This window comes from Zingiber officinale, chromosome 2B, assembly GCF_018446385.1.
Source record: "Zingiber officinale cultivar Zhangliang chromosome 2B, Zo_v1.1, whole genome shotgun sequence".
Lineage (NCBI taxonomy): Eukaryota > Viridiplantae > Streptophyta > Magnoliopsida > Zingiberales > Zingiberaceae > Zingiber > Zingiber officinale.
The window spans coordinates 32377905-32396581 of NC_055989.1; the positions used below are offsets into that span (position 1 = coordinate 32377905).

The 18677-nt window shown below is 34.1% G+C and overlaps 1 protein-coding gene across 1 annotated transcript in view; it reads left to right on the top strand.

The window, feature by feature from the left end:
• Positions 1 to 261: 261 nt before the first annotated feature.
• Positions 262 to 18677, top strand: part of LOC122048229 (BEACH domain-containing protein B-like) — a 29861-nt gene continuing 11445 nt past the window's right edge. The window contains exons 1-14 of the mRNA XM_042609823.1: positions 262 to 432; positions 537 to 676; positions 5145 to 5205; positions 8879 to 9100; positions 9181 to 9648; positions 9725 to 10054; positions 10149 to 10598; positions 10674 to 10720; positions 10811 to 10904; positions 11034 to 11240; positions 11957 to 12082; positions 12162 to 12533; positions 12672 to 12903; positions 13857 to 14622. Of these exons, the coding sequence (XP_042465757.1) occupies positions 262 to 432; positions 537 to 676; positions 5145 to 5205; positions 8879 to 9100; positions 9181 to 9648; positions 9725 to 10054; positions 10149 to 10598; positions 10674 to 10720; positions 10811 to 10904; positions 11034 to 11240; positions 11957 to 12082; positions 12162 to 12533; positions 12672 to 12903; positions 13857 to 14560 (3624 nt within the window). The 3' untranslated portion in view covers positions 14561 to 14622. The remainder of the gene's footprint in view (positions 433 to 536; positions 677 to 5144; positions 5206 to 8878; positions 9101 to 9180; positions 9649 to 9724; positions 10055 to 10148; positions 10599 to 10673; positions 10721 to 10810; positions 10905 to 11033; positions 11241 to 11956; positions 12083 to 12161; positions 12534 to 12671; positions 12904 to 13856; positions 14623 to 18677) is intronic.

Here is an 18677-nt window from a genome sequence, read left to right on the forward strand (position 1 = left end):
TTGAGGCTAAGTTAATTGTACCACAGACAAATTTGCCAATATGAAGATATCCAATCGACTAGTGCTATAATAGAAAAGTGGAAAGGAATGGTTGATCTTACCTATGTTGAGACTCAATCTTTAGGATAATCATAGTTGGAGTTTTGGTCGTGAACTTAGCTCCAATTGATTAATGAACTGAGTTGACTACAGAGTTAACTCAGAGTGATCCATTCAGGGTTGAGTCGATTGATGAAGATATCTAGTCACTTAATACTTCACATGCCATCTTTCACGTCTTCACCTATGTACTGTGCATCCATTGCAGAGTCAACTCAGGGTGATCCATTCAGGGTTGAGTCGATTGACGAAGATATCCAGTCACTTAATACTTCACATGCCATCTTTCACGTCTTCACCTATTTACTGACATCCATTGCAGAGTCAACTCAGGTTGATCCATTCAGGGTTGAGTCGATTGACGAAGATATCTAGTCACTTAATACTTCACATGCCATCTTTCACGTCTTCACCTATGTACTGTGCATCCATTGCAGAGTCAACTCAGGGTGATCCATTCAGGTTTGAGTCGATTGACGAAGATATCTAGTCACTTAATACTTCACATGCCATCTTTCACGTCTTCACCTATGTACTGTGCATCCATTGCAGAGTCAACTCAGGGTGATCCATTCAGGTTTGAGTCGATTGACGAAGATATCTAGTCACTTAATACTTCACATGCCATCTTTCACGTCTTCACTAAAGTGCTGAACAACCTCATTGGTTGTATTCTGCGTTCCCTCGGATACCCCATGGAATACTTCTCTAATCTTTATAGACCTCTGACATTGAGCGTGCCACTTTGGCCATGCCAAATCATCTTCATATGACACTTGACCTCGCCGAGCTACGATCTCTCTAAGTTCTGTGTGTTTTTATAAGTCCCTACATATACATATAAAATCACAAGGCAAGACCTAACTAAAACCCTTTGCCTTAATATCAAATCCAGGGTCATACCAAATTACTCGGGGTACGATTGCACCAACATATTGGAAGGGATAAATACTATATAAAAGTGAGCAAGGTGGTTGTTTGAAGTCTCACAAAATATAGATCAGGAGATTATATTGAGTGTCATCTTGTAATTCTTTAAGTCTCTCTTCTCTTGTATGTGCATGTTATAAGAGGTTTATCTGCCTTTGAAGGTTATCTGTGAAGGAGAGATAATAGGCTTTCTAGGAGTGATTACTGATAAGTCATGCACCATGTAGTAGGAATGAGGGTTCTGAACCACATTATATGTCTTGTAAGAGTTGTGGTATGCTTGAATTTTTTATGCTTCCTAAGATTGTAGCAAGAGCTCATCTGACCCGGATCCGGCCCGGGCTTGTAACCGGGTCAACGGGCTGGTTTCCTGTTGACCCGATTCGCCGGGCCAAACCAGAATCGGCTCGACAGGATGCCGAGCCGATTATGGTTCCATAAGTCAAAACTTGGCTTACCGCCAGTTCAGCCTCCCGGTTCACTATTTTTTTTTTCTGTTGTAAATTGGTGATTCTTAGCCGTTGGAACTGCCGATTAACGAGCGGATCATAGCTGTTGAGGGAGGGGTGGGGATTTCTTTTAGGTATTTTTTTCAACGGTTAAGATCATTTAACCGTTTTTTGATCAATGACTATGATTTAGTGTCTGTTACTATCCAAACTCTATAAATAGAGAGTTTATTTCATCATTTCACATACATCTTCTCTACTCTTAATCTTAATTTCGTATTCTCTATATGTTTTGTTTTTATTTCTACGCCCTTTCAAGGTGCATCATCTCGAGCTCGGGAGGGAAAGAAAATAGTGAATTTGCTCCAAAATTTAATCCGATGATGAGATCGAGCACCTTTTGAATCCGATACCCGAAACACAAGGAAGTATCGATGCAATTATTTCTAAAGTTTAGGAAATTACTCTAAAGTCTTCTATTGTTACTAAACATTTTGAGAAGGTCACTCTTCTGTCGGGAGAATTACGCACTGCAATGTTTCTTACAAATTCGAAGTCGGCTGCGGCTATGAGTCATTAAAACGACATGTAGAAACGAAGCACCCGACGGAATATGGACTCGACCGTTTTCAAACACAATTATCTAGATTTTCTTCAAATAGCGGTAGTACTGATTTCGGTTTATTTTTATATTTGGATAATAAATTAATAGAAACATTAGCTAAATTTATTTTCGTAGAACATCTTTCTTTTAGTTTTGGATTTAAATGCACATTTAAAGATTTTTATAAAGAATCTCTTAATCTATGTGCTAAACGTGTTCCTAAAACTACACTTACTCGTACAATTAAAAAGTTAGTAAAACAAGAAAAAAAAGAATTTAATTGATGAATTTAGTAAATTAGAGTGGTTATTAGCAAACACATTTGTATATGGGTGTGACTTGCCATTAGATCGATAACTCTTGGAACCTCTAAAAAAAAGGATTGTTAGCTTATAGAGTTTTTGAAGAATCACATAACGCTCATAACATCGCACAATTATTATGTTTCATTTTAGAAGAATATGGATTAACTCATAAAATATTTTCAATATCATTAGATAATGCTAGTTCCAATTCAGCTTGTATAGAAGATCTAAAATTTGTTTGTCAACCTATTATTGGTGGTTTATTTTTTCATATTCGTTGTGTATGACATGTTTTAAATTTATGTGTTCAAGATAGATTAAAAAATTTAGAAAATTATATTAAGCCAATTAGAATTGCAATTTCTTATTTATGGTCGCATCCATCTATAATGATACAATGGAGTATGATTTGTAAAACTAATAAAATGAGACAAAAAATTTTCATGTGATGTACCAATACATTGGAATTCAACATACTAATTATTACAAGATTAATTTCAATATGAAGAATTATTATGTTCATTTTTTGCACAAAATACTAATACTAATATATATTTATTTTCACAATAATGAAATATTTGTAGTAGTGTTTGTGAAATTTTATAAGTATTTAATGATGCAACCGAATAACTTTTCGGTGTTTATTATCCCACTACTCAATTAGTTTTAGAAAAATTTTCTTTACTTTAGATCCTAGATTTAAATTAGAAGTTTTACAAGAAATGTTAACTTTGTATTATGACGCTTTAATTCCAATTAAAGATTCTTCTTCTCCTAATCCAGTTAATATTATATATAATGTTAAAATTTATTTATATGATATTTATAATCAATATTATGCAAAATATCGAACACAAACTAATATTTCTGAAATACAACAAACTACTAGTATTAATTAAAACTTACAAAAGCAAAACTTTTATTAAAAGAACGGACGAAACGTTCACGAGGATCCTCAAGTTCTACACTGGAATTTAATAATTATTTTATGACTTCTTTTAATTTTAATGAAGCAGATAGTGAAAATTTCGATATCTTAAAGTGGTGGTCACATAAGGTTCAAAGCTTTCTCGTCCTCTCTGTGATCGTCAAAAAAATTTTAGCTTGTTCAGTGTCAACTGTTGTTGTGGAGTAGACGTTCAGTGCCGACGATAACATATTAGATGTACGACGATTAACTTTGTCTCCCGACTCTTTGGAAGCCCAAGCATTACTCGACAATTGGACCAGAGTCGAGAAAAGAATCCAAGGAATACAACTTTCTGATGACGAAATTGATGATTTTAATACCGAATGAACAAATACAACAGGAACGAGAAATGAAAGTGAGTGACAATGCCACTTTTAAATATAAAAGGGTAAAAATGTAAAAGAACTATATGGACTTTGATTCCCCTAAATCGAAAGGAGATACATAGGCAACTTAAATGAGTGCAAGCCCTTTTTAAATAAGTTTTAAATTTTATTTTTTTAATATAATAATCTTGAACCGTGGTGAACCGTGAGCCGAACCGTAAACTGGCGGTTCCGAACCGTGAACTGTAATCGTCTTGGGTGGTTAAGGTTAAGGGTCGACTTGTCAGGAACCGTCGAACCGTCGGTTTCGAACCGTGGTCAAGTTTAATTTGACCATCCGCTTTAGCTGATCCTACATAACATATCCTTCTTCTTCTTGTTTATGTAAAAAAAAAAAATTATTATTACTAGTGATGATTCTATAGAATAACAGGATTGTAAGCAATGTATTCACTAGCTATTTGTGAACCGAGGATCTTGACAATTGAAGTCATTTCTTGGCATAGAGGTTTCTCAGTCAATAGGGAGAGATATATTTCTCAAAGACAGTATATCCTTTACATGATAGAGGAGATTAGTATGTTTGGGAGCCAAGCGATTCAATACACTCATAGGTCTTATTATTAAAGTAATGTTAGCATAAGGGGAAATTCAATTGAAATCTTGTTTGTCATTGTGGTTTCAATCTTTGGGCAAAATGAGAGAGCGTTGGTGTCATTGTGGATGTACAGATATGTTGTCATAGAGACACCATGGAGGAGTAGAATCAATGAAGAGAAGAAGTGGGAGAAGATTGATGAACAAAAAGGAAGAAGAGAATACCTTGTTGCCACCTTAGGAGTAGCTTCGCGTCAAATTTTGTGCTCATAGTCTTCATGGAAGGGACACACCGCAAACCCTAACCTCTTCGCTTTGTGTTGTTGTATGTCATTGCATTCTAATAGTCTTTGCAGAAGGGCAAATAGTAAACCCTACTCTCATTGTATGTTGTGAATGCTGGATAACAAGATGGTATCGTTGTCTTTGTGAAATGGTCGAGAGGCTTCACACAACATCGTAGAAGGCTCAAATGCCTTGAGAGAAGTGTTTGGCTTCTCTTCTTCATTATGGAAAGATTTTGATTTGTTTTACCATCTCAAATTGTTCCTTATGCTGGTTGACAGGTGCAACTAAATGTTTTGCCATGTCAATTAGCACGAAGAATTATTTTAATCCATGATCTGATCTAGGTAAATATAGGAGACAAGTTGGAAAGTTAAACAAGCTTACATTCATTAAGCCTAGTATCTTAAGTGTGATCAATTAATTTATTGTAGCTTTGTTTTATGACTATGCTACATTAAGGGAGGATCTTGTATACTGTGACTATAACCATATACAAACTTTAGGGAATGCATATGTAGTTTGGACAAGCTTTCCCATATATAGTGGTTTCATGTTAAGATATTGTTTCCTTTGTAGAGACAACCTAATGTTTTGGAAGAATAATAAGGAAATTGGTTTGGTCAAGTTGATTGCTGTGGTATAACATAGAGCTATGCCTTTTATTGGATACGAGCTTATCTTGTTCAAATGGTCAATGACTGATCTAGTTTTGAGTGAGCCAATGAACTTATATTGTGATAATCAAATTGTTATTTATAGTTTTTGCCATCTAGTCTTTCATGAGAGTACAAAACATAGTTTTATTGCTATTTCATCCTAGAAGTCATTTCGTCTGAGAAAATGGGTGCTGCAAGGTGATACTCACCTCATAGTTCCAATGATTAGCTAGCAGATTTGTAGCTACTAATTAAGTGTATTTGTAATAAGTTAATGGTTTTACAATATTCTAATAAAGATGAATTGCATATGTACCAATTCGAAGGGAGTAAGAAGTATATGTAAAAAATAGCAATAACCTTAATATCGATCCGACCACAATTTGGAACCGGTGGTTCGATAGTTCAAAACCTTTAGTTCATTGGTTCGATAGTTTAAAAAATTTAGACCTTTAATCTTAACCTTCAAAAGTGGTAATGGTTCACAGTTCAAAACACTAATTATGATTTGATTGACGGTTTACCGTCGTTCAAGATTATTATTTATATTTTATTTTTTAAAAAATATTTGAAAATTTGTAAATGTAGAAAAATTAAAAAAAGGCATAAACTTATTTGAATTGCCTATCTATCCACTTAGGGTATATGAGAATTAAAGTCACGTAGTTCGTTAGTTCCTTTGGTATCAAAATCTTCTACTTTGTCTTCTTAAAGTTGCATTTTTTTATTCTTTTTGTAACATTTGTCCAATCATCAAGTAGCTAAAGTAGATCAAGAAGAATATTACTAAACCCTCATCTTTTTTTTGATACCAATGTTTTTTTATCTAACATTAACATTATATATATCACATAAGTTATATCTTTTGATTAATTTTGTTATTCAATAATAATCTTCACTCTCTCTCTCTCTCTCTCTCTCTCTCTATATATATATATATATATATATATATATAATTTTATTGTCAAACAGATTATATTTCTTGGCAAATTTTTTATTACAAGTTAAATAATCTCTGTAAATTCAATGTTGAATTGATAAAAAGATAAAATAAGACCAATGAGTAATCTATTAAGAGAGTCAAATGAAATTAATAAATTTAATGAGTTAAAGGTAGAATAGTCTCACATTAGAAAATTCAAAACAAATATATTGAAAAATTGCTTCAAAAGGTATAATAGTTTCGCATTGAAAAATATAAAACAAATGAATTAGTTTATATTGAACCGCACCATTAATATCATTAAAATATTATAAATATTATTAAATAAAAGGCAATCCTGCTATTGCTAGTTCTAAGCCCGGATGAAAAAGGGTGAGGGTTGCGTTAGGTTGCCAGTCGACGTTGGATTTAGGCAAATGTTCAATAAATGAATCCTTCAAACTACTGTGTTAATACTAGGTTGTTCTCCGGAAGGAACGCATTACAGGGTCTGATTGTAATGTCTCGCTAAGGATCGCTACATTTCCATGAGAACTTAGTGTAATGTTAAATATGCAAGAGTTCTCACACTATAGGTTAGATAAGAATAAATATTATAGGAAATTAATGGTCTAATATTTGTAACATGGAACATAGAAATGCCTATGGGTAAAATAATGGAGATAATAGATACGATGATTAGAAAAAGAATTAATACGATGTGTATACAAAAGAGAAAATGGGTAGGAGAGACGGCAAAGATAGAGAACTCAAGTTTTAAGTTATGATATATAGAAATGAGTAAAACAAGAAATGGATTATATATTGTTGTAGATAATTTGTTAAAGGATAAAGTTGTGGGAGTAGTTAGAAAGGGGAATATGATTGTAGCTCTCAAGATAATAGTGGTGAAAGAAACTATTTATGTTTTTAATATATGTACCTCAGGTAGGATTAGATGAAAATATCAAATTTAGGTTTTGGGACGACCTAGATAAGACATTGCAAAATATTTGACTAAACAAAATGATTTTATTAGGAGATCTAAATTGACATGTCGTGAAGAAAAATGAGGACTATAAACTATATTGGATTTTACAGGAACATATGAGCTTATACTAGCTAATATGTTTTTCAAAAACAGGGAAGTTAGAAAAAAGGATAGAAAGATTTATAAAAATTATAACGTTACTATCTATGGAGAAAATTTAACTAAACTTAGATTAGTCATGTTGGATATGCGCCTCAAACATAGTATCTCAATACAAGGAAAATGTGCACGACTTCTAGAATTAAGTAGTGAAAGTTAAAGGATGGAAAACAAAACATACCTGAGAGGGTAGGAGTATAAGTATTAATAAAAATACATGACGACTCGAATATGACATGAGATAAGATGACATTAAAATTGAAAATGGTTGCTAAGAGAGTGTACTTGGTGAGTCAAAGGGGCGTGCACCACCAAGTAAAGAATCTTGATAATGGACTGAGAAAGTGAATGAAAAACAATCCATAAAAATGAGTAGAACTTAAAAAAAGTATATAACAAAAAAAAAGTCTAAGAAAGTAATGAATGAAACCAAGAATGAAATTTTTGAACACTTATATCGACAACGGGATACAAAAGAAAGGGAAAGGGATGTTTATAGAATAGTTAAAGCAAGACTTAAAAATAAGATATTTTACCCAAATAAGATGAATGTAATAGGGTCCAATAGAATGACGAGGAAATAAAATAATGATGAAAGATATATTTTCATTAACTTTTTAATGAAAGTTTAGATGATAAATTTAACTTTTAGGTAATTTAAGTAGATTAAAGGAGTATAGAAATTTAAATTTTTATTGTAGAATTCAAAATTCAAAAGTAGAATAAATGTTAAATGGGATACAAAATGGAAAAGTAGTTTGACAAAATGATATTTCGATAGGTGTATGGAAGTGTCTAGGCAAACAAGGTATTGAATGACTTACAAAGTTATTTAATTTGATATTGAAAACGAAAAAAAAATCTAATCAGTAGAGGATTAATTTTATTTAAATATAAATGATGATATAATAGTGGAATAAAGCTTTGTTTTTGTTGTTATTATTAAATGAAAGGCTCTCATTGAAAATATCTAAAACAGTTTAAAAAACCAAGATTTTTTGAAGTAAATACTAGCCACTCAGCTAAGAACCGGCGCTTAACCGTCAATTGAATTGGTAGTTCAGATCGGCGGTTCGCCGGTTCACCGATTCACTTGGGCTTGACCCATAACCAGCCCATCTCTTGATTATAGTTTCAGCCCATTAAACAATGTGTAACCAGCCTGTTGATTCTAGTTCCAGACTCGGCTAGTGGTCAAGCCTACCTTAACATATATAAATGTAAATGACACTACTTAGGAAGTAATCCTAATAGTTTCCCAATAAGTTCTTCGAATAGAAAGGAAAAAATAAAAAAAATTCCCAATTTTTTTCCTCAAGAGTGGCTTAGTACTTCAACACAGTATACTGGTTAGTTGTGTTGCCCATGTCATACTACCATGTCAGCATTTAGCTGAAAAACTGATTTAAGCCCAACCTAGAGACTTTTGTTGCAAAGTTTATAGATACAATTATCATCAATTTCGCCATGTTTTATCATACACAATAAATTAACTTATCAATGATATCTGACAATAGTGGAAGATTACAGTTAATCAATTTGGCTTCTATATAATAAAATCAAAGTGTTTTACTTTGGTCAGGCAGTTGATGAGGCAAAATCTGTAGTATCCATCAATGGTGACCGCATAAAACAATTACAGGAGCTTCATGCTAAGCTAGACGAGCACTTGCTAACAGAGAAAAACCATCAGAAAGCCTTTGAAGATGATATTCAGTGTAATATGAATGCAGTTTTATCTTCAGATGACAACAGGAAAACTGCTTTACAGCTTGCGCTTGAGGAGGAGCAGCAAGTTGTTGCTGTATGTATTTTGCACTACTCCAGTAAAACAATACTATATATCATTAGTTAACAAAGCTATTTTGTTTTTTCTTTTCTCAGGATAAATGGCTTCATATTTATCGTGCCTTAATTGATGAGCGAGGACCATGGTCTTCACTTCCTTTTCCAAATTCTGTTGCCACTCATTGGAAACTCGATAAGACAGAGGATAGTTGGAGGCGCAGGCCCAAACTTAAACGAAATTACAAGTTTGATGAGCGTCTTTGTCACCCTCCAACAACTAAAATGTCAAATAGAATCACTCAACCTACAAGTGAGTCCTCTGCTGGTATGAGGACCAATTTTCCTGAACAAATGAAACAATTTATTTTGAAGGGTGTACGAGGAATTACTGATGAGAAGTCTCTGGATTCCTTGGATGATGACTTGGCTATGATGAATGAGCCTGACCCGCATATTTTTTTGGAAAATCATGGTTCAGAATTTGTCAAAGACCACAGTGGTGATGTGGATAGTGTTCCTGAAAAGGAACCATCCTCTGGTTCCACAGATAGTGATTTTTTTGAGGTATGTATATTTTTGGAGATGCTAGATCTTACACTTTAGACATCCATTTTATGTGTTCATGGGTCTTGTTTTGTAGGTTCACTTGTCTACACTTGCTGTGTTTATTACACCAAAACGAAAATTGGCTGGGCATTTGGCTATCATGCAGAATGTGCTGCATTTTTCTGGTGAGTTCTTAGTTGAAGGCACAGGAGGATCTTCAGTTTTCAGAAATTTCAATGATACAGGGAACTTAGATTCTAGAAAATCTGAACCATTGGGAAGTATACCGAAGCAGAAATCACATAAAGGGCTGACATTTGATAGCACCCGTGGAAAAGGATCAATTGACAGTGAAGATCTTGATGTTTCTGCACAGCATAAATGCAACAAGATCAAACTCCATAGGAGATGGAATCTTTCTACGGTCTGTACTTCATAATAATTTCTTCTATGAGGATTTAACTTTTGATGTTTAGGCATTTTATTCAACATAACATTATAGATCCTTGCTTTTGCAGATAAAAGCAGTTCATTGGACTCGCTACTTACTACAGTATACAGCACTAGAAATATTCTTCAATGATTCCAAGGCACCTGTTTTTCTGAATTTTATGTCTCAAAAGGATGCCAAACATTTTGGAACAACAATAATCTCTCTGAGGAATGAATTGTATCCCAAAGGGAGCTCCAAAGATAAAACTGGACACATTACTTTTATTGACAGACGTATTGCACTTGAGATGGCTGAAAATGCCAGGGAGAGATGGAGGAGAAGAGAGATTAGCAACTTTGAATATTTAATGACTCTCAATACTCTTTCTGGTCGTTCTTATAATGACTTGACTCAATATCCTATCTTTCCTTGGGTATTGGCTGATTATTCATCAGAAAAGCTAGATTTCAACAAATCATCTACTTTTAGAGACCTTTCAAAACCAGTTGGTGCCTTGGACTCCAAACGCTTTGAGGTCATTCGCATTGTTAAATATTAGTAACTACTAGCTGGCTGTTCATGACCATGTAATCGCATTAACTTGATGCAGGGTTTTGAGGAGAGATATCACAGTTTCAGTGATCCTGATATTCCTAGGTCGTGGCTATGCTATCAGAGTTTTGGTACTTTCTGGTCTGGATAGGCATTCATATTTAGTAACATCTGACACATTTTCTTTCTTTGCAGTTTTTACTATGGATCTCATTATTCTAGCATGGGCATTGTGCTCTATTATTTACTTAGGCTTGAACCTTTTACAGCTCTGCATCGAAATTTGCAGGTACCATATACTGTTTTTTGTTCTTCTATTTCTCCTTACTGAAGCAAAATTTTCCTGCTAAGCTGCATTCTATTTCATTTAATTTTTTATCCTATTTTTATGTAGCTGTTGTTAATGTTTCTTCGACAGGGAGGAAAATTCGATCACGCAGACCGTCTTTTTCAATGCATAGATGGAACATACCGGAATTGCCTATCTAATACAAGTGATGTCAAGGAGCTGATCCCTGAGTTCTTTTACATGCCTGAATTTCTTGTCAATTCAAATCGTTATCATTTAGGTGTTAAGCAAGATGGTGAACCTCTAGGTGATGTTGTCCTCCCTCCATGGGCCAAGGTATTAGTTCTTATAGTATGGGATATGATTAACCATGTTTTCTTAATGTGATTTTTCTATGAAATATATGTAGTCTATGGATGGAAGCTTGAAGTCATTCTTTAGATTTGTGCTAATTTCTATCATAATTTGTTCTCCTTTTTGACTTATTCCTTCACTGTGGTTTGTTTTTTTTTCTAAAAATTAAAAAGGAAGTTTGATCCTTGTAATTCATAAAAGGATAAAATAACATGCTTGGCATTTGTTGTTCACATTAATTGTTGATTTATTTTATTACATTTTTTATCTATAAGGATTTATTCTGTACCTCCAAATAAGGTGTATCTTCTCTTTATTTACAGGTGTTCCCTTTAAATCTCCAAATCTTTTGAAATGGTTAACTAACTCCCTAAGTTATGCAGCTACTTCTAAAATGCATTCTTGATTTGCCAAAATAAAAGTTGAAATTCTTCTTTCTGTCTATGTTTAGATCTAATAAAATTTCGGCATCAACTTTCAGAAAATCATTGATCTCTACCCTTGGTCAACTTTAGCTATTGAGGTCAAATGAGATGGAATTTAGAATGTCAAATATGTTTTCATTTTTTTTCTTACTGTTATTGGCCTTGTAAATAGAGTTTCTTATTACATGTTTCACTGGTACTGTTGGTATATATGTATTTAGTTTCATGGGTATTTTTTCTTTTAGTTATTTCAACCAGTGACTCTTTGTACAGGGTTCATCAGAGGAGTTCATATATAGAAATAGGGAAGCTTTGGAGAGTGAATACGTGAGTTCCAATCTTCATCACTGGATCGATCTAGTGTTTGGTTATAAACAACGTGGAAAGCCTGCCGTCGAGGTATGCTTTGAAGTCTAATTTGGTAATATTCATGTTTATGTTACTGAAGATAACTTTGTGAAACTATGCTGGAGTACAGGCAGCCAACATATTTTACTATTTAACTTATGAAGGTGCTGTCGATTTGGAGAACATGGATGATATGCTGCAAAAATCTGCAATAGAAGATCAGATTGCAAATTTTGGCCAAACACCAATCCAGATTTTCAGAAAGAGACACCCACGAAGAGGGCCACCAATCCCTATTGCCCATCCCTTGTATTTTGCTCCTGCATCAATCACATTGACTTCCATTGTCTCTAGTGCAACCAGTCCCTCTTCGGCCATAGTTTTTATTGGCTTATTAGACTCTAATGTTGTACTGGTGAGTCAAGGGCTCACTCTGTCAGTAAAACTGTGGTTAACAACACAATTGCAGGCTGGTGGGAACTTCACATTCTCTGGATCCCAGGTTATTGTTATACATTTATTATAACTAGTTGAATTTACAAAATAATATAATAAATGATATCTGTAAGGACCATTCGATTATTAGCTCATTGAGTGTCATCTTGGCTGATTAGTTATACTTGCATTCTTGTTTCTACAGGAACCGTTTTTTGGTATAGGTCCTGATGTGTTTTCACCTCGCAAGCTCTGTACTCCATTGGCTGAAAACATTGAGTTTGGCAAGCAATGCATGGTCACCATGCAAGTTCTTAATGAAAATTACCTTATTTCATGTGGTAATTGGGAAAATAGCTTTCAGGTGATCTCCCTAAATGAAGGAAGGATAGTGCAGAGCATCAGACAACACAAAGATGTGGTCAGCTGTATAGCAGGTGCTTTAATCCCATGTTATAATCCTTTTCTTTTGAGTGCCATAGCTAGTGTTACAGTCAATTTCTTTTGACTACCAAGTAGCTAAAAGTAAAAGAAGGGTGCTTAGTTTAAAGGATTCCATTACTATTTTTCCTGGTCAAATGAAACATTATTGTGCTTGCTGTTTTTGTTTAGTAGATCTTGAAGTTGCACTTTTTTGTATCTCATTTGCAAAGCTTTGTCTAGATATCACAAAACGACATCTTGGATTAGTAGGAGAATTTTTTGACTAATGTGATTATATTTAACTCCATTCCTGCTGCAAATTTGATAGCAGATAAAGGGGCATTAGCTTAGAATGTCAACTTGCAATTAGGATTGTGCCATCTTTTATCAACTCCCCTGTACTATGGAAAGGTTTATGACTCGTGCAATAGTACAATTTTTACATCCATCCATTTTAACTTTCCTCCCATGTTTTCTAGTTATTGATGAGTGCAATAGAAGGGGAGCCTTGGCATAATGATAAAGTTGTTGTCATGTGACCTTGAGATTACGGATTCGAATCGTGGAAACAACCTCCTACAAAATGCAAGACAAGATTGCGTAAAATAAATCTAATGTGGTTTGACTCTTCCTGGAACCCGCACTAGTAGGAGCTTCGTGCACTAGGTTACCCTTTTATTATTGATGAGTATAATAGAATTGCTTAGGAAAGTTGATCCCACACATCGGTGTGATCGTATAATAATTCTGTTATTTGAGGATATTGATTCAAAATTGTTAATATGATATTTTTAAATTGACAGAATTTAGTCAAAATATTCAAGTTTATTCAGGGTGGAGGCTGCATATTGTTGTCATTTCTAAGTGGTTTCTATTTTTTAATCCGTATATTGTATGACACAATTTAATACATCAAGTTATTTAATGTTGAATTGTGGTCTTAATATACCTCTTTTACATGTTGCAGTTTCATCTGATGGAAGTATGCTTGCAACTGGAAGTTATGACACAACTGTCATGGTATGGCATGCTTATCGTGGAAGGCATGCTGAGAGAAGATCTCGAGCTATGCAAACTGATTTTCCTCGAAAAGATCATGTCATCATTGAAAGCCCTTTCCATATTCTATGTGGCCATGATGACATTATAACATGCTTGTTTATTAGTGCTGAACTTGATGTTGTCATCAGTGGTTCAAAAGATGGAACTTGCATTTTTCACACACTAAGGGAAGGAAGATATGCACAGTCCATTCAGCACCCTTCTGGTAGTCCTTTGTCCAAGTTAGTTGTATCACCTCATGGAAGATTGGTCATCTATGCTGAGAGTGATCTGAGTTTGCACATGTATTCTATCAATGGAAAACATGTTGCATCTTCTGAATCCAATGGGCGCCTCAACTGCATTGAACTTAGTAGTTGTGGTGACTTCCTTGTTTGTGCTGGTGATCAAGGACAGATAATTGTGCGTTCCATGCATTCACTTGATGTTGTCAGAAAATATGAAGGAATAGGGAAAATAATAACATCCCTAGCTGTGACACCTGAAGAATGCTTCTTAGCTGGAACTAAAGATGGTAGCCTTCTAGTATATTCCATAGAAAATCCTCTTACCCGTAGAGGCAGTAGCCTTTCACGCAACAATAAATCAAAAAATACTGCAACTGGATGAGTTAAATATTGGTAGATGCTGTTGCAGTTCATCATCATTGATTCTCATATATCCAATTAGAGGTATGTGTTTCTTTGAATTGTGTTTTTCTTTTATGAATTTCTCTTTCAAATTTGTATGACATTGACTACACAATTGTGGATAGAGTACAATACAAATTGATTGATGGGGTATTTTTCTATAGTTGATGGCCCCTGAATAACTACATGGACATTATTTTAGCAAACTGATTATCAGCAATTGTTATGAATCCATAGATCAGAGAAAACACCGAAAACAGCAAGAGACATCCTCTTTTTTAGCAGATGACAATTACAGAATTTCTAGTTGACAATCTTTTTGCTATTAATTCAGACAGAATGGTTAATGACTGAAGAAGTATTTTGGTTAATAACATTAAATTTGATAGAGTTTGCATGTAGTTGTGCAGATTGATAATTGGGAAAGAGCATCCAAGTTGAGTCCGGTATAAATTAACCAAGAACCTTGCACAATATTTGGTCTTCAGAAGTTGCACCATATAATTTTTTAGAGCTTAAACATTTGTGCTTTTACTAGCACTCAACATTGATTGGATTTGGTTATTTCTATCTGATAAATGCAACATCTATATCAGTGTAGTACCCTAAATTAGTTTTGGGTACATACTGGTACATGGAATTTGGTGAACTGGTGCTTAGTAGCATGCTAATCTTTTCCTTACCCTTTTGAAATTTGATATCCTAAAAACATATGAAGATAAGCTTTGAAATCTCGAGGCATGCTGCAGTTTTGTATTTAATTGAATTGGTACAGTTTGAAAATTGTGCTAGAGTGTTTATGCATGGTGTTGGTGGAGATTTGAAAGTTGAAGGAGATGAAGAAGAGAAGCAAATAACATATCAGGGGGATGCTCAAATGGTATAGTTTTTGGTTACATTGACAATTAGCACATTGTGACATGCATTAGAGCATGCTGAGATAAATTTAGATTAGTTTTATTCCTTTAATGAGGATAAAAATTACATAGCATATTATATTAAATTTTGGTTGTACATGCCATAGTGTCACTCGATATGTTTTAACATGGATTAAAGTACATGAGGATTACTTATTTAATCTAATTTCACTTGAATTGATTTTTCACTTTTAATAAAATTATATCAATTCTAGCAATGGTAAAGTTGCTGCTTTATGACATGGAGGAGTCTTGGAAACAACCTCTTGTAAAAGCAGAGTAAAGTTGTGTATACTAGATCCTTCCTTGGACCCCGCTTTTATGGGAGTTTCGTATAAAAAAATAAATTATATCAATTAGTAATTAAATTAAAAAAATATTTCTACATAGATATATGAGGAAATTAATTTATATAAGTTTTAGGCTTATAATCTTTTTCCACAACTTATTTATTTATAAAAATACAACTATAGGAATTAGAATTGGACTTTTAGAGAAACAATCTAAATAAATAATAAAAAAAAGTTAAATTCATCTTGACACATGTCAATTGTGCCATGTCATATGTTGGCACAACACTATAATTACAGGAAGCTTAGGATAGATTATTTGTGTAGGGAGGATATGAGATGTTGACACGTATGCAAAACACATACTGGGATGCTTATATGGATATCCAACTTTAATTTCAGTTCTCTGTCCTCTCCCACTCCAAACCTTCCTCTATCGCATTGCCCATCTACCCTATGCATGTTGTAGTATGCATGCTCCCCTATGCTGATCTCCTAACATCCTCCGGTGGCCATCTAGTGTAAATTGATCCTTAAGCTTACATCGAGGAGGAAAGGGACGGAAGTAGTGTTGGTGTCATGCTCTAAATGATTGAGTCCAACCATACGGTTTTAATGTGTTTGACATAAAATTATGTTTGACAAAGTCGATCCAACATTTTCGCAGAAAAGGAATGTCAAAGAGGCATTGATAGACGAATGAAGATGAAATGGGTCGATCTCGACCAAACATTTGGCAAAGGAGAAGTTCAAAAGTGTTGGCATATATGGAAGACTTGCTGGTAGATATGGAAGTCTAGTAGGAGTTGGCAGAGGAGGAAGACTGGTAGGTGAGACCTCTTAGCAGATGAGGAGTCATGGGAGGTTTAGGTCGGTTGATGCCTCACACATGAGAAGTTCTGAAGGTAAACTCTTGGCACGGAGTTGTGAGAGATTACGAGTGATTTGAATTTTATTGACTTGTTCTTTTGTTTAGGTTAAAGGTTGACTAAGAAACAAGTGTTTGGGGTCAAATTCAATGACTTAGTTAACCTATGGTCACATTTAGTCAGTTGGTAAGGTTAGTCAATTGGGAAGTTGACTGAAGGCAGAAAACTAGCAAACAAAAATATTTTCGAGTTGAGTTAACTTAATGATAGTTCAATTGATTGATGCTTGATTAGCCAACTAGGCAGTCGATTAGAGTCGAGTAGAAATTCTTGCGAACATAAAGGTTCTATTCCAAGATGAGTTGATTGAATGTGAGAGCAGTTGATAACTGGTTAGTCGACTGGCCCTTAGGCTCTATTCTTTTTTTGTGTAATGGAATCAACTTGTGTTCACTAAAGCAAATAAAATATATATATTTTTTTGTAATGGAATCAACTGGTGTTCACTAAAGCTAAGTTAGCCAATTGAATTAATTATAAATTTGAAATACTATATGGTTGACTAAGTTAATTATAAATTTGAAATATTATATTGTTGAACACAATCTTATTTAGAGATGTTGAGTGTCATGGCTAAGAGACAACTAAGAATATTAATGAGTCGATTGACAATGTCGTCGACTAGCATGGACAACAATATTTTGAGTAAGACTGTGCACATATCAAGTCTTAGTAAGATTGATGGCTTAAAACAATCGATTGAATGCAGGTGTTAGAGCTTATCTATGATTATTTGGAGAGTTAAAAATGTGAGGCAAAGCTTGAATGAAAACTTTACCGCAACAATTCTCACATCAATTACTCTGCTTACAAGTGTGCTTATTTATTAATTATTATGTTTGTTTTATTTTATTTTTGATTTAAGTTTTATACCTCCAATCTCTATAGTCTTGCAAGTCTCCTACTATATTTAATTTTCCTATTCTTGTAAAAAGTCCTCGTGAAAAGGTTTCTCCATTGGAATTTCTGAGGAGAAAGATAGTGATTTTTCAAGGGTTGGCTCACCATACGACTCCATAGATTATAGAGTAAGAGTCCGCGTAAATCTTCTAGTTAAGAGTCAAGTTCCAAACTTTTCATTTATTGTTTTACTACTTGCTACATTAATATTTTCATTGTGCTTATACGTCTAGTTTTATATTTGTTTTTATTGTGCTATTCAAACCAGGGTATGAAATGTCGAGTCGTGTCATCCGAAATCGCTGGAATTTATTGTTTAGGTGAGGAAGTGAAACCGGCACAGGCGAACAAATTTCACTTTTGTCATCTGCCCGCGATGGACGCCTCCACGCGGAAGGGTCGCAAGACACTTCCGGCAGCGGTAGAGGCATTGCGCAACGCTTCCGGTGTCGGCGGAGGTGTCACGCGATATTTCTAGAGCCGTGAGAAGCATCCCGTGACACCTCTGGCGGCGCTGGAAGTACCGAGGGACGCCTTCGGCGGTGCTGGAAGCGTCGCGCAGTGCCTCCGTCGGATACTGGAAGCGTCGTGCGAGCTGCTCGCAGGACTTCCGGGATCACGGTGCGCGTACTATTGCAAAAGAAAAAAGATTTAATTAATTTAAATAATTTAAATAATTTCCAACTAGAGATTTGATATTTTGAATAGGTTTTTATAAACCCTAATTAAATTATACCTATAAAATATATAAAAAATATATTTAAAATAAAAAAAATAAAAAAATTATTAATTGATATTAAAAAAAATTCTTTTTTATTGTTTTAAATTTATTTAAAATTTCTAAGAAAATTCTAATAAATCATATATTATGATAATTTATTATTATTATTATTATTATTTATTTTTTTGCTATTTAATTGATATTTTGATTATTTCTTAGGAGATTATTTTAATCTGTATAGGGACATCTTCAACTTTCAAACTGATCTCAATGTTTCCTTGTTCTCGAACCCATGGATATCTTCATATAGACTTCTTCATAAAGAGTCCCATTAGAAATG